Source organism: Manduca sexta, chromosome 21 (assembly GCF_014839805.1).
Source record: "Manduca sexta isolate Smith_Timp_Sample1 chromosome 21, JHU_Msex_v1.0, whole genome shotgun sequence".
Taxonomy (NCBI): domain Eukaryota; kingdom Metazoa; phylum Arthropoda; class Insecta; order Lepidoptera; family Sphingidae; genus Manduca; species Manduca sexta.
The window spans coordinates 7234748-7251879 of record NC_051135.1 but is presented as its reverse complement, the minus strand read 5'-3'; the positions used below and the strand labels follow the sequence as shown (position 1 = coordinate 7251879).

Sequence of the window (17132 nt, the reverse complement as noted above, 5' to 3'; positions counted from 1 at the left end):
TAAATTCAGTATAAATGTTTTACTGATGAAAATGACGTCATAACGTGTATAGGACTTGTTGTAGCAACTACTACATGCGTTATTTTACATACAAATGTCTAGTACAGCGTATTGTCTGCTTTATTGCAATTCATTTATTACATTTGTTAGTTCACGCGTGTTTCCCCAGAGGTCGGCAGTACTGCGTCCACGAGACTCTGAGTCATAAGAAATAATTCTAAATTCTGGCAGATATTCCGATCCCCAGCAATATATTTAGCTGGCCTATAAACTGAATCCTGATCCTGGTCCCACTAGCAAATCAAGTAACCGCCAAGCCAAGAACATGATGATAATGTTCTAAAAATATTTAGAACTAACATTTGCTCGCGGCTCCGACCCTGAGGGCCTACTTCGAAAAACGAAATCCGTAGTTTCGGATGACAGATGGCACGTTTTGTTACTACGAAGTGTTATTGATCCGATCCGTTCATCGCAATATTTCAGACATGGAATTTGTAAGAACTTAAGAGTTATACTTTTTAAAACTATCTGCAAAGATAAAAATCCACTGTTTAATCCAAAAAAAAAAAAATACGGTGAATTGATCCTACCACTAAAGTAAGCTACAGAACGGAGGACGATTCGAAGTAATTTGGTAATAGAGTTAAATTATAAGTTCGTCCTTTCTTCGTTTCGGACCGACGTTTCGACGTTCGTTTTTCGAAGTAGACCCTTTGTTGTCTTTCCGAAATAAAGTCTTATTCGGAGGGCCCAAGTTCATTTCGCCGGGATGAAACAGCCCATACTCGAGGACTATATCCATTAAGGAGTTCCAAACTATAACGAAATTCGTTAACAAGGCTCCAGCTTTCAGTTCATACATATTATACCCAACAATTTCAAACATCGATAAATTTTCACAAATTTTCCGAGACATAAATCGCAGGTGCATCTCTCTCTATTCTTTAATATGCGCGCATAAATCATACCACAAAACAATGACGACAGAAACATATTTCTAACATTAAGTAAGCAAGTGAACAATTGCTTCATCTGTGCCAAAGCGATTCAGGATCCAAGTAATTCGCGTACAAGCCGACAACCGCGGGTTTGTGTTGTACGTAATGAGAGTACAAAAAAAAGTATTATGAACCTTATAAACACACATTCTGATGACGTTGCAACGGACATTGCTTAACATTGAATTTCTTAACATTTTCGCTTATAACTTTTTTATTTATAGTTCTACAACGAAAAGTTACTGGACCAAAGTTGTAGAGAATTTAATTTGCAACAAAAAATGTTTATACATTTTTTTTGTCAGATAAATAGTTTAAGAAATACGTCGTAAAAACCATTTCTACCCCTATTTCCAAGATGGCGGCCGTGTGACAAGGGTGGCGACCCCACAAACTTGGTTTTAGCTTTACATTAATATTTAATTGTATATGAAGTGTAAATAAAAAAAAAACTGTGTAAATAATAATAAGTAATAAATAAAACAATAATTAATTCTTCCATAAGTACAGACAGAGAGAGTACTCGCAAGGTGTGTAAACCCCAACTAGAGTCATGTATCTCAAAGGGGCCTCTACGTGTTGGGTCCATGTCCCCACGCAAGCCTTCCTAAAGGACCGGCCTTCATGCCGTGATTTCCCGCAGGAAAAATACAACATAATAATAAATAATAATAAGTGTAAATAATAAAATAGGTAGTATTACAATGTAAATAAAACAAAAATATGTTTTCGAACATGTTTAATTAGTAACACCTATAATTTATTTTGTCGCAACAATTCAATTAACTAGTCATACAACATGCAATATCATATATTCCGCAGTGTTACGTTTATGATTGGGTAATGTGGAGAAAATATTTGTCCTATATCAAACACCCTGATAAAAATAAAGTACGTATTAATTGACGACAAAATTACCAATCAACATATTAGTCGAAAACGGAAAACAAATTTAAACACATTTAATGTTAGTCGAAACAAACAATGTTCACAGCAACATAAATCACATAGTATCATCGGATACATTATGTTCACATAAATAAATCGGAAATACGTACATAACTGTTTTTATTCGCTCAGCGAAAACGTTGTCTCACTATCAAATACTGAACTCGAAAATAATACTAAAAACATCTTAGTCAAATATACAATAACATTCGATCTAATTATCTAACGCGAGAATTTTTTATTTAACACAAATAGTGTGTACACCGGACAATAGACTTTAATACGAATAAAAATACGTTTTCTCTATGCCAGAGCAGACGTTTTTAGTCTATGTTACAAATTGTTGCCTATGGAAGTTCAAGTACAATAAAATAATACCCAAATATATTTTCACATGATGGTGGCACTACACTCAAATGAATGATCTTAAAATTATTGTAAATGTCTTTATTATTCACGAGGTGGCGTTTTAACTCTTAATAAATAAACTGAAAATGCATTGTGTTCGCAGAATACCAATACTGCGGTGACTAGACTGTGTAACCAAAACAGAATAATATTAATAAACATAAATATATTTATCCTTGGCTGTGTGGTTGCAAAACCAATGCCATCTGGCTGTCTGAAAATAATATTGTTCAACGTCTATTTATCGATAAACTCTAGTAGCTGATACGAATTTTTGGTCATGTATTAAGGAGGGACAAGTCTGATAATTTATATCTACGTACATGGATCTTAATATATACATACAATACCAAAATTTGCTAAAACATTTGCTAAGAATAAATTAATGTTGAGAAATACGTGTAAATGTCTTCGTTCGAAGTCGTTGCAACATACAAACGCTTCAAGAAATAAAATAAATCATATTTTCATGAATTAAAAAAGTTTTTAACAACGATTCTTAATCGATCGACATTACGTCATAATTTTAAGTGCATTTTGTGTTGAAATCGAGGTGTAGACACATTTAAATACATTTAAAAATCTACGAACAATCAGTGACAAGCTAAAACAATGACAAAAGGCCACCATAATTATTATTCTCACACATATGATTTTTTTTTAAATCGATATATTCTTCTACTCGCTACACGCACATTACGATTTTGAATGATGACAATGACTTAACGTCAAGTAACTTACTATTAACATGATTTATACGATTGGAATAAGTTACTTGATGTGAATTAATGAAGCGTTCCGATTAAATTACTAAGATCCGTAGACAACATACATACATACACGTTATATAGAAGTTATAAAATACTTTGTGTGATTATCTTTAATAATAAATGGAAACCACTGAACACTCCGATTTATTAAAAACATTTTTTTTTTTGCGCCGAACTTATTGCGTCGACCATGGAAAAATAAAACCGCACCATGGTATAAGAAAAAATGTTCGGGCGCTTTAAATTATTAAATGATTGTACAGTCAATCATAAAAGTCAATTATTTTAAGTCATAACATGCCGTCACCGATTCAATTCCCTTATCTTATTCCGTGTGCTTGAAGCACGATATAAACTAAAACTAACCACTCAATGGTCGATATTTGACAATATACTTAAAAACACAAAAGTACTCCTAAATTAAAACTTATTTTAACACTAAGAGTTCATATAATCTCATTTTTTTTAGATCTTGAAATGGTCTTAATATGTATAAATCATTTTAAATTATAAACGAAACTGAAAAGATACTTTCAATAATACATTGATGTTTTGATAAAAATAACTTGCAACACAACGAATGCTATCGCAACTCCGCGTAATGCGTACAATATAATCTTCCATTTTGAATTAACTTATATCTATTGTAGATTTATGACTTTTATGCTTGACAGTACACAGAAACGAAACGTGTCCCTGCGTCATTGACTAATACAAATAAATCTAATACTGTTTAGATGTTCTTGGGCACTGGCTGTATGGGTCTCACGTTGAACTTCTCTTCCGGTTTCCAGTCCCACACTATGGGCATGGCACTCTCGTAATAATAGCTGTACATTTGGTTTTGTACGTGTTTCGTTAAGTCTTTCGGCTCTGGGTACACTGAGGCCAGACCTGGAAAAAACAACACCTTTATGTGATATACATGGTGATGTAATTATCATTGATGACGTTTGTATCTTATTATTACGGTTATCTTAGTATATCGCTGGCAAAATTACGATGTTCTATGTTATATGTTATGTGCAAATAAAATAATATATATCCCATGATTCTACGTCGTTTTAATTGAAAAATCCTACTATCCCGAGAGAAAAATAAAGGAGGAATTATGAATTATTGTCTTTTTTAATTGTTACCAAAAAAATCGCTTGTATACGATAAGGTTATTCATAAATGGCATAGCAATCCTAGGTGACTTTTATCGAGTAAATTTTTCGAAACAAATTAACATAGAGCCTTATAATTATAATTCAATGATGGGTCTTCAGAGATCTCTGTGCTCATAGATGCGAAAATACTTTCAAACCGCATACTCTCAACGACACCATAAAAAAGCATTTCGGTACTCGGTACAGTTCTTAGGGGCCGTTCAAGTATTACGTAACGCAATTTGGAGGGGTGGTCTTGTAAAACGTTACGATGCGTTACAGGCGCGGGAGGCGGGGTTCGTACAACGCGTTATTGGATTTTTTATAAAAAACAAAAAACAAAGGTATTTTAACGATTTTCCGATACTTTGCGAAAAAAAAATTGTAATTTTAGAGTTACATAACTTTTTGAGGGGGGGGGCGAGGGCGTACAGGAAAACGTTACGGCGCGTTACATGTGGTGGTGGGGGTCAAAAATCTTCAAAAATTGCGTTAAGTAATACTTGAACAGCCCCTTGTAGTAATCTGAGATAGGTAGCTATAAATTATCGAATGCGTCCTTTGATAACTACTGGGGTTATGTCAACTACATTTCGACATAGCTTTATATTTGGATCATTTCCCATATTCCAATACTATTCACATCGTAATTATGAGTAATCAGTAAGTTCCTCACGTATTTTTTGTGAGAGGTATAATACAGTTTCAAAATAAGCATAAAATGTTACCTTGATAAAATTAAAGTTCCTGCATTAAAGTGTTATTAAATCATTCCATATTTTAATTCGGTTTTCTGAATATGTTTCTAGCTGTAGGATCAAATTAATTACGAAACTTAAAAAATATATATTTTAGGTAGTCTTCTAAGGAAAATACTGACGTTAAGAATACAATTATACTACTATGTTATTACTCTACATTACATATCTATCAGTGTACTATTATTCTCTTACACTCAAATAATATCTCAAAACTAAATGTAACATATTTTTTTTCATTAAGTATATTCAATAATATACCATACTTGTAATGTACAATTCGATTCTATATCAATTATATCGAATTTAAAAATCGGTTATTATCCCTCTGTATCGACAATAAGTTTTGCTTTCAAGATGATATGATACTACGGCGTGTAGAAGTTTCGAGAACGAAAGGAGAATGTCAGGTGAAACTTCACCGTATCGATACTAATTGCAAACACAACACTTTTAATATTGGCATTGTGTACTAAGTATCGAGTATCGACAGATAGAATATCGATTCTACCTTTCAAAATTCAAAACCTATGAATGTACAAAGCAGAGTATAATTTTACTACAAGACCTAATGTGTACTGATTACTGATATCTAATATTACAAAAACGATGTCAAAGAATATTACTTATAATAACCCTACAAAGAATCGATTAAATTACAATCTAAAATCAACAAAATGACAAATCGATTATTCGTTACCACTATACATTTCACATTATATATGACATGGAAAATGTCGGCCCTTCGCATTCTTGTAAGAGACTTTCGAACATTCTGGCCAGGGGAACATGTCTGGCAATTGGCACTCGTAGCAAAAATTGTATAAATATGACCTCATGTGTTGCGATAGGTCCGTCGGCGTGGGATATATTGAGACCAAACCTGATAGCAGAATATGTATTACTATTGTATTATATTTTCTTTTTTATTCAGTTTCGTCAAAGTTCAGAGGTCCAGATATAATATCGACTGACGAGACACGACTACTCTCGCCAGTCGACATAATTATGCCGGCCTGTTTGAAAACGAATGTACGTAGTATAATATCGAAACGCGACACAAAAATATATTTCATTAATTTCACATTGCTTAAATAAAAGCATAAAAGGATAATAATTAAAGAGTTCTAAGTTTATATAGAGCGGACATTGGGAAGATAGTCATACAAAAATTTTGCGCTTATGTGATGGTAACTCAATCTACTGCGAAATAGCAAAATATCAATGTAAAATACTTCATATTCTTTCCATATCATGATTTGCACGTTTTTAAAGCGAATATTAACATATTTTCTGTAAATATATTATTTTTGTATTAATATATATGGACGCTGTAACATCTTGTCAAACGGCGATGAACGACATTTCAAATAAGACAGCGTCTTATTACCAAATAGTAATAACTTTAGGTTAAGGTGAAGGAAAACATCGTGAGGAAACCTGCACATCTGAGAAGTTCTCTATAGGAATTTCGAGGGTGTGTGAAGTCTACCAATCCGCACTAGGCCAGCGTGGTGGACTAAGGCCTAATCCCTCTCAGTAGTAGAGGAGGCCCGTGCTCAGCAGTGGGCAAGTGTATAATACAGGGCTGATATTATTATTATTATTATTAATAACTTTAGGAGAAAAAATTGGGCATGATATCCGGTCTATAACTAACTATATAGTTTAATGTCTTTGACAATAATTGATTATTTAACGCAATATTGAACCTTAATGACATACCTTCGTCGTAAGCCGTCTTGGCAACTTCAATGGCGATAGCCACGGAGACCTCCTTCACCTCGGCCAGCGAGGGATAAATACGACCGATCGACAGATCGTCCTCACTCACGTAATTGGCTAGAGTCTGTAAAAGATAAAAATCTTACAAGTATTGTTTTGGGCATTAACATAAAACATAGATGTGTGTAATGGCTGCCTTGGTGGTGTAGTTGTAGGACGCGCGCGGTACGACTAAGCTCGTAGGTGAGCTTGCAGGTTTGAATTCTGGGTCGGACAAATTGATATTGGGTATTTCTGTTGAGTACCAGCCCGAAATTTGGAATATATGCCAGATATGGCGAAAGCCTTGCCCCGATAATATCATGGAACGAAAACATTTGGTAAAAAGTAGGTGTCCAGTTGCACCTTGGCCCGCTCCTTAGTCGATAAAGGCGTGTGCGTGTGTGTTTTATTTTTGTGATTTGGCGTAACCATAAAAAATGATATCCTTTGTAACTATTTATTTATCTTTCTATCTTTGTAGCCAAGGCTTTTAATCCCAGTGGGGTAAAGCAACAAACAATTTGAAGACTCATGATGCAACGAAAAGTTAAATTTAATCTACTGATTGTCATGCATAATATGTGTATTTACATACATACATACATACATAACATCACGCATTTTATCCCCGAAGGGGTATGCAGAGGCGCAACTAGGGCACCCACTTTTCGCCAAGTATGTTCCGTCCCATGATGTGATAGGGGGCGAGCCTATCGCTATATCGGGCACAAATTCCAGACTCCGGGCTGATACTGAGCAGAAAAACCCAAATATCACTTTGCCCGACCCGGGATTCGAACCCAGGACCTCAGAGCGCTATTGTACCGATGTGTATTTAATAAGGACCAAATCGTCTATCGTAGTCGCTTTAAATTATCACAAACCAAACTTAATAAAAATAAATGTAATTATGATAATGATAATCTTGATGATTGATAATCAAACTGCACATGTAATGAAAACCTGTTATAACGACATTGAAGGGAACATCTAATCTAGTTATTGTATCGCAAAGTCCTTATTAACAACCCTCTTCTTTATACAAGTGTTTGCCAGAGAGTTGCCATTGCCATTTGCAACCGTTTTAAATAAATTATGCCAATCTTTATCGGGTTAAGAAAAATAACCAATGAAGAAAAAGGATTTTTTAAGTAGGTATGTCATGAAAATCATTGCTCTGATTAGACTTTTTTTGATATAAATCGCGTTTAGGGTCGTTTATTAAAAATAGAGATTAATCGTAATAACCGGTGCTTCGTTATAACCGGTTTCTAAAGTATTAATTTGCATACATACCCTAGCAGCGGTGAGGAACATGTTTTCGGATATATGATGTGTGGCAGTGGCGATGACGCCCAACGCCACGCCAGGGAAGATGTACGAGTTGTTCCCCTGGCCGGGACGGAACTCCTTGCCGTTGAAGTTCACTGGGGGGAACGGCGAACCCGAAGCGAAGATGCAACGACCCTGTAAAATAAACATTTGGTTCAATAAGTATTTGGTAGTGAGTTTTAAATTTTGGTTTAACAAATGGAATAGTTTAGCTTCGGATTTGCAGTTTTATTATGTACTTTATATTCATGGGCGTAGCGATGTTAGAGGGTGAATGTTGTCGGTACCCATCCTAGAAACGTCTTTGTCTTCCCTAGAAAAGTTCTTACGCTTACAGTGTCCTCGCTTGATACAGTGGAATTCGTCGCCATTTTTTTTGCTTATCACGCCACTTAACAACAACCCCTTCCTACCCGCTTCGCCTAGAGAAAGTCCGAAGCTACTCCAATGTTTATACTCCTTAATTTCATAAATTTCACATCCTTCTACGCTTCAGTATCCGTTAAAAACTTGGCGATCCAGCTACATGGTAATTAATTATCAAGCATTTAAAAAATATTAGTATTTATGTATACACTTTTGCAAGATTTGAGATTTTTAAACCTCATCTTCCTACTTATTTTTTATCCGTACTCCCACACCAGTAATGCCGTAGTCTACGTTCCAAAAGTACATTGAATGTAAATTGTCGGTTTCATAATATTTCGAGTAATTATAAGTGTGTGTTGAGTTTTTTCTTTGACATTAAAAATACACATTTATCGCATCTGGGATTATGGTAACAATAAAAACATACAAACGATAACGATAGCGGATACAAACTTAACGATATCGACTAGCCAAGCGGTAATTCCGACTTACAATCGCAAGTAATTACCATAAATAGCGATTTATGATCATAATAAAGATAATTTTACAGCATTTTATCGCTATGTGGTAAGATTAGGATCTGTTGCCTAGGAAAATATTCCCACCGTAGACTTTTAATAGAAAAAAAAAGTTATCGACACATTCTGGGCATAAATTACATCGAAAAAGAAAATCAGTAACATATTATTTGGAAGTTTTAATTCAACGTTGCTCGAAATCATCCAACGACAATGACTTTAATGTGAAGTTGAATGGTCCAAAATAAGTGATGGTCGCCGACATTAACTAACAATACCAATTTAAATTAACAGTTCGATCCGATGAAACTGGCCGACAGAAATGTAAACAACTAAACATATCCAACTCTTCCCTAAATCTAACCGTTCTGCTAAAAACGTTGTATGTAATTCTAATTTGTTGTGATTCGCTGTATCGTTTTTACAATTCTGCCAATGTCAAGTTTGAAAGCAAAAGACACACGTCGTGCTATATGTCTATAAAAAAAACAACTTGCCCGGCCGATAAAGTATTTTCTCTTGTTATATTAAATGACGTTTAACGTCAGAGTAAGGACAAAATAGTGTCTCTAATAGACCTACAGGCAGAGTCATCACTTTTGTCGGGACGCCATAATTAACGTCGGAGTAAAGACAAAATATTGTCTCTAATAGACCTACAGGCAGAGTCATCACTTTTGTCGGGACGCCATAATTAACGTCGGAGTAAAGACAAAATATTGTCTCTAATAGACCTACAGGCAGAATAATCGCTTTTGCCGGGACGCCCTAATTAACGTCAGAGTAAAGACAAAATATTGTCTCTAATAGACCTACAGGCAGAATCATCGCTTTTGCCGGGACGCCCTAATTAACGTCAGAGTAAAGACAAAATAGTGTCTCTAATAGACCTACAGGCAGAATCATCGCTTTTGCCGGGACGCCCTAATTAACGTCAGAGTAAAGACAAAATATTGTCTCTAATAGACCTACAGGCAGAATCATCGCTTTTGCCGGGACGCCCTAATTAACGTCAGAGTAAAGACAAAATATTGTCTCTAATAGACCTACAGGCAGAATCATCGCTTTTGCCGGGACGCCCTAATTAACGTCAGAGTAAAGACAAAATATTGTCTCTAATAGACCTACAGGCAGAATCATCGCTTTTGCCGGGACGCCCTAATTAACGTCAGAGTAAAGACAAAATATTGTCTCTAATAGACCTACAGGCAGAATCATCGCTTTTGCCGGGACGCCCTAATTAACGTCAGAGTAAAGACAAAATATTGTCTCTAATAGACCTACAGGCAGAATCATCGCTTTTGTCGGGACGCCCTAATTAACGTCAGAGTAAAGACAAAATATTGTCTCTAATAGACCTACAGGCAGAATCATCGCTTTTGCCGGGACGCCCTAATTAACGTCAGAGTAAAGACAAAATATTGTCTCTAATAGACCTACAGGCAGAATCATCGCTTTTGTCGGGACGCCCTAATTAACGTCAGAGTAAAGACAAAATATTGTCTCTAATAGACCTACAGGCAGAATCATCGCTTTTGCCGGGACGCCCTAATTAACGTCGGAGTAAAGACAAAATATTGTCTCTAATAGACCTACACGCAGAATCATCGCTTTTGTCGGGACGCCCTAATTAACCTCAGAGTAAAAACAAAATATTGTCTCTAATAGACCTACAGGCAGAATCATCGCTTTTGTCGGGACGCCCTAATTAACGTCAGAGTAAAGACAAAATATTGTCTCTAATAGACCTACAGGCAGAATCATCGCTTTTGCCGGGACGCCCTAATTAACGTCAGAGTAAAGACAAAATATTGTCTCTAATAGACCTACAGGCAGAATCATCGCTTTTGCCGGGACGCCCTAATTAACGTCAGAGTAAAGACAAAATATTGTCTCTAATAGACCTACAGGCAGAATCATCGCTTTTGCCGGGACGCCCTAATTAACGTCAGAGTAAAGACAAAATATTGTCTCTAATAGACCTACAGGCAGAATCATCGCTTTTGCCGGGACGCCCTAATTAACGTCAGAGTAAAGACAAAATATTGTCTCTAATAGACCTACAGGCAGAATCATCGCTTTTGCCGGGACGCCCTAATTAACGTCAGAGTAAAGACAAAATAGTGTCTCTAATAGACCTACAGGCAGAATCATCGCTTTTGTCAGGACGCCCTAATTAACGTCAGAGTAAAAACAAAATATTGTCTCTAATAGACCTACAGGCAGAATCATCGCTTTTGTCGGGACGCCCTAATTAACGTCAGAGTAAAGACAAAATATTGGCTCTAATAGACCTACAGGCAGAATCATCGCTTTTGCCGGGACGCCCTAATTAACGTCAGAGTAAAGACAAAATATTGTCTCTAATAGACCTACAGGCAGAATCATCGCTTTTGCCGGGACGCCCTAATTAACGTCAGAGTAAAGACAAAATATTGTCTCTAATAGACCTACAGGCAGAATCATCGCTTTTGCCGGGACGCCCTAATTAACGTCAGAGTAAAGACAAAATATTGTATCTAATAGACCTACAGGCAGAATCATCGCTTTTGTCGGGACGTCATAATTAACGTCAGAGTAAAGACAAAATATTGTCTCTAATAGACCTACAGGCAGAATCATCGCTTTTGTCAGGACGCCCTAATTAACGTCAGAGTAAAAACAAAATATTGTCTCTAATAGACCTACAGGCAGAATCATCGCTTTTGTCGGGACGCCCTAATTAACGTCAGAGTAAAGACAAAATATTGTCTCTAATAGACCTACAGGCAGAATCATCGCTTTTGCCGGGACGCCCTAATTAACGTCAGAGTAAAGACAAAATATTGTCTCTAATAGACCTACAGGCAGAATCATCGCTTTTGCCGGGACGCCCTAATTAACGTCAGAGTAAAGACAAAATATTGTCTCTAATAGACCTACAGGCAGAATCATCGCTTTTGCCGGGACGCCCTAATTAACGTCAGAGTAAAGACAAAATATTGTATCTAATAGACCTACAGGCAGAATCATCGCTTTTGTCGGGACGTCATAATTAAAATAAGCGACTAACGCTGTTGCATATTTTATATGAATTAATTACTGCCTAATATCCTTAATGCCATTCGATATAATGGATTCGGAAGTCTATCGGTTGTGCAGTAGTCTTGCAGGAATTGCAATAGAATGTAAAAGCGAGATACTATAAACCTCAATTTACCTCAGTATGGTCGTAGGCGTCCTGCGCAGTACACTCAGCTTTGCTGGTGGGGTTGGACAGCGCGAAGATGACGGGCCTCTCTGTATTCTTGGCCATTTGCTTCAGTACATTCGTTGTGAACGCGCCACCGACAGTCGAACACCCTGGAATGTACCAGAGCTCATTATACTCAAAGGTATCTGGAATGCGAATTATGGTAGAACAAGTGTATGCCGCAAGATGTCACTATGTTCAAATTAGAATGATGCTATTTATACTCATTCGTTTTGTAATCCAATAATTATAATCAATTGAGATTTAGCACATCTACGTCAATTACAAATTCTGGAAAATAACACTAACTTATTGATATATGACTTAAATTATTATCTGACATTAATATTGAAGTGAGTACCTGAAAACACTTTCAATAAAAGTTTAAAATAAACTTCTTGTAGCACATAAATATCGATGTTTTATTTTACCAATACACCTCATAAAATGGTAGTAAAATAAACCGCAAAGAAATAAAACATAAAGTTCATGTTTACATAAACTCGACTAAAGGAAAGTTAATCATATTTTTAACCGACTTCAAAAAAACGAGGAGGTTATTTTATATTACAACTGCACCAAAATATATTTCATATATTTTAATGGTTTACCACATATTCCAGAAGATTCTCAGTGTGTTTATGGAAATATATCATCTAGTCATATTACATATCTGCTAACATACATAACGTTACCACTCCAGAATGCTAATTATGTCTTGTATATGCTTACCTACGTCAACATTGAATTTGGCGACATAAGTTTTTAAATACTCCATTTGGACTTCAATAGTAGAAATTACGCAATGTTTTTACTTTACTGCTTGTTTTTTGAGATTGTCTACTTCTACAGTCAATATACAATGCTTAAGCATAGCTGTGTTTCGGTAAACCGTGGCGCTTAACATCAGGCAAGCCGCTTACTCATTCAATAGGGAAAAAGAGTCGTATACAAAATCAACGACTACAGTGCTAAAGTCTTGGGTTGGATCCTCAGGTCAGGTATATATTGGGTGTTCCTACTCAGTAACAATCCGGAGTCTGACTTAGCTTCACAAACAGTAGGACTATAAATTGGACGTAGATCAAAAAAGGATCCAGCCCACAAAATGACAAATTTGAATACACACGTATATTAATGAAATAGTGAAGATTAAAGTTTAAATCGTATTTTTGCTCATTGATATTCTTTTTATATTCCGATAATAAAAAGTTCAAATTAACATATTTTGACTAAGATGATTGATGATTTTACTAATGAAAAATACAGATCTTATAGACTAGAACTAATTTTGCATACTCAGCTCATTTTCGATCATACTGTGGGTTGGATCCTTTTTGCATATCTACGTCCAATCATATGTGAAATACTAAACATGTATTTTTTTTTCTAATTTGCCTTTATCCCCACTCACCAATAAGACAACTCGGCTTGATCTTGGCGACGCATGCTTCGAAATCCTTCTCCGGTTCGATGTCCTTGCCGAACACCTTGGCGTGCTCCGGCACGCCGCCCTCGCGCCGCGTGGACAGCAGCCCGTCCACGTCGAACATGTACACTCGCTCGCGAGCCTGGCGCTCCGACAGGCCCTCCGCCACCATGGCTGACACTGTAAGGTTGGCGATGCCGTTTGCTGCCTGTGGGGGGGAAGTTAATGAATATTGAATTTTTTTGACATTTGTGGTGCTGTGGTGTAGGATGGAGTACCTACATGGGACATTAGTAACGCCTATTTAATAATTTTGTCCGTGGTGCTAGTTGTGTGGTGTAGGTTGAAGTGCTGTGGTGTAGGATGGAGTTCCTATATGGGACATTAGGAAATGTCCAAAAAATATTTTTGGATCATAATTGGCTGTGGTCGGTGAGTTAATAATACCCAATCATTTTGACCGTGATGCTAGTTGTGGGGTGTAGGATGGAGTACCTATATGGGACATTAATATATACCAAAAAAAAATTCGGATCTTAATTTTTATACGTTACAAATTCGTTGAATTCCTTAACAGATATATTTTTCCGACATAATTTTAATACGTAAGTATATTGTGCCCTAGCCCTAAAGCATTCTTGTTCAACAAATGGGCGCTATTTTCTATGTCTACTGTTAAATGAAGTTTAGACTTGAAAATGCTTCAAGCAATTTATTGTGCATATTCCAGATGCCTTTACACTAGCGGCAATATTTCAATAGTTCTATACACATGCGACCAGGTGGAAGTCCTGTAAGCTTAAAAAATGTCGGTCAGCTGCCGTGACTTCTGCAAGTTTTTTTGCTAATCTAAACCTCACCTTATATTTGTTTCAGTAACAATAGGTGGTACCACAGAAAAACAAAAAAATAAAATATTTCTTTCCACGATTCTTACAAGATATGTCAGATTAAAATATTATACTCACAGAACCAGCTCCCAAGAACAGATAGATATTCTCGCTGAGCTTCCTCTTAGTGACTCTCACAGCCGCCATCAGTCCAGCCACCGCCACACTGGCCGTGCCCTGGATGTCGTCGTTGAACGTACAGTACTTGTTACGGTACTTCTTGAGGAGACGTCCCGCGTTGGGCAGGGCGAAGTCTTCGAACTGTGGAAAGGTTTTGTACATTGTAACAGACTCCAAATGTAGATTTTGGAGGAGTAATTCGTTTATTTACGATTGGTCATTTTTCAACAAATCTAGGTTTCCGAGGAGGATTTCATTTTTTTACGATTGCTCAGTCTTCGTTTGCAAACCGTTTGATTTAAATAATTCTCTTAGCGATGCAAGATGCATTCCTGATATTTTACTGTGGACAATATTTGATGATGGTTTTATTGTGAATATCAGTTTGAATCGTTAAATGTATTTCTATAACTAGGTAGATATTTTAACGTTTAAAACTTATAAAATTTTAAGTTGAAGTCCGCCAGTGACCGCCGTGCAGCATAGTCAATAAATAACATCATAGATAATTCGTAGGTATTGGCGATAACAATAAGGCTGGTAATCGCTTGAATCAATAACCGCCACTTTATTAATATAGGATCAAAAATACCCTACGTTCTTTCCATCGGAGATTTAAAGTAAAGAAATCTAAACATAACGTAATGTGCAAAATCCAATCTTAATGTTATAGGTAATAATCAATAAATTGGAATAGCACCTAACACCGTTGTCGTTAAGGAAAATATAACTAAACAAGAACCCAATCTAACTATAGGTCAAGGACTCTCAAAGCTGTTACGTTATAATGGCTTTTTGATATAACAAATTCCATTGCTCTTAATGCACAAAGGAGGCCACAAAATAAGTTGAATACGACCAGAGATGTTTTGGAAATTTGGAAAGGATGGATGGTAGAGTTGAATAAGAAGACAAGTAATACAAGGCGATTATGTATGGAAGTCAATAGGGACCTTCCAGAACGAATGTCAAATCATGGAAATGCAAATATAGGGCACGCCAAGACGAATCAAAACAAATAGGAATATATCAAAGTTAATAAAACTGTATGAGGTGAAACTATGTTGTCAAAATCGTGGAGTATTTCTATTTATTTAGTTAACCCATAGTCTCTCTATATGTCCTTATTATGATAAGGATCTATGGATAGTAGTGACATATTTTGTATCAGGATGAAGTAGAGTCTAGACCCTATTTATGACAACCTATCTTCCTTTGCAATAGCAAAATTTGCAGATTTTAAAGTGCCTTGCGCAAACCATGCCACCAGTCGTAACGAAATGAATTAGATGAATGCAACTAGGTTTTATCGACAACCCTATTACTTACTGCCAGGAAATAGAGTTCAAATTGCTTCGGCCTAGGGTTGAACGGTTATCGATCAGGTCGAAAAGATACGACGGAACAAGTATGCCCTATATAAAATTGGTTTGGTTTGCACCTACGCTCAGGCGCCCATTACCTGCCGCAAAAATCATGATCAAACCGATTAGTTGTAGTGGAATTAATAAGGAAATTATTGTGTTGTTTCTTAATATGTAGCGATTCCACTCTCCGTGTCAAATCTTCGGCAGTGAATGTTATAGTTTTTAAAGAACTAAGAAGGCATAGCCTCCTTGAATCAAACCCGAGATCTCCGTCTCCGCAGGCCGCTTCACTGCCTCAATGGAAGAGCGAAAGCCCCGAGGTAAACACCTTGTCAAATAGGATAGCTAAGTAGGAATCATATAATTTATGTAACCCCTAATTATAACCATAATTTTTAAGTTTATAGTAAACCGCATTTTATAGTCAATTACTTTCTTTATGCTTACCAATTAAATAAAAAAACATGCAATAAACTCAATGTAATGAATGAAACACGATATTGCTATAAAAAAAAATGTACTAATTAACTAGTATCTATTGACGTAAAAATATCATTTTTTTATCGTCATCAAATCTGAGACACGTGAGAATTCAATGAAGGTATAAGCAGTTACATAAGAACACATTGTATGGACAATTTGTATGTATGTGATAATTCTATTGAGACGAAATTCATGATTCGAGGAAACGTGTTATCGATATGAGTCATGACGTTAGGTTGAACAAATAGTGACTATACAAAAACCGGCTGGGATTTACATGGTTCTTTGATCACACACACACACAACATCACGCATTTTAACCCCGAAGGGGTATGCAGAGGCGCAACCAGGGCACCCACTTTTCGCCAAGTGTGTTCCGTCCCATGATGTGATAGGGGGCGAGCCTATCGCCATATCGGGCTCAAACTCCAGACTCCGGGCTGATACTGAGCAGAAAAACCCAAATATCACTTTGCCCGACCCGGGATTCGAACCTAGGATCTCAGAGCGCTGCCGTACCGCGCATGCAGTACAACTACGCCACCGAGGCAGTGGTTCTTTGATGTATATCATTAACGGCTTATATCAA

The 17132-nt window shown here is 36.4% G+C and overlaps 1 protein-coding gene across 1 annotated transcript in view; it reads right to left on the bottom strand.

Moving 5' to 3' along the window:
- Positions 1 to 1725: 1725 nt before the first annotated feature.
- LOC115444285 (NADP-dependent malic enzyme) overlaps positions 1726 to 17132 on the bottom strand; it is a 32150-nt gene continuing 16743 nt past the window's right edge. The window contains exons 7-12 of the mRNA XM_030170011.2: positions 14652 to 14834; positions 13669 to 13891; positions 12222 to 12364; positions 8100 to 8270; positions 6762 to 6885; positions 1726 to 4021 (exon numbers count right to left, since the gene is read on the bottom strand). Coding sequence (XP_030025871.1) covers positions 3861 to 4021; positions 6762 to 6885; positions 8100 to 8270; positions 12222 to 12364; positions 13669 to 13891; positions 14652 to 14834 — 1005 coding nt within the window. The 3' untranslated portion in view covers positions 1726 to 3860. The remainder of the gene's footprint in view (positions 4022 to 6761; positions 6886 to 8099; positions 8271 to 12221; positions 12365 to 13668; positions 13892 to 14651; positions 14835 to 17132) is intronic.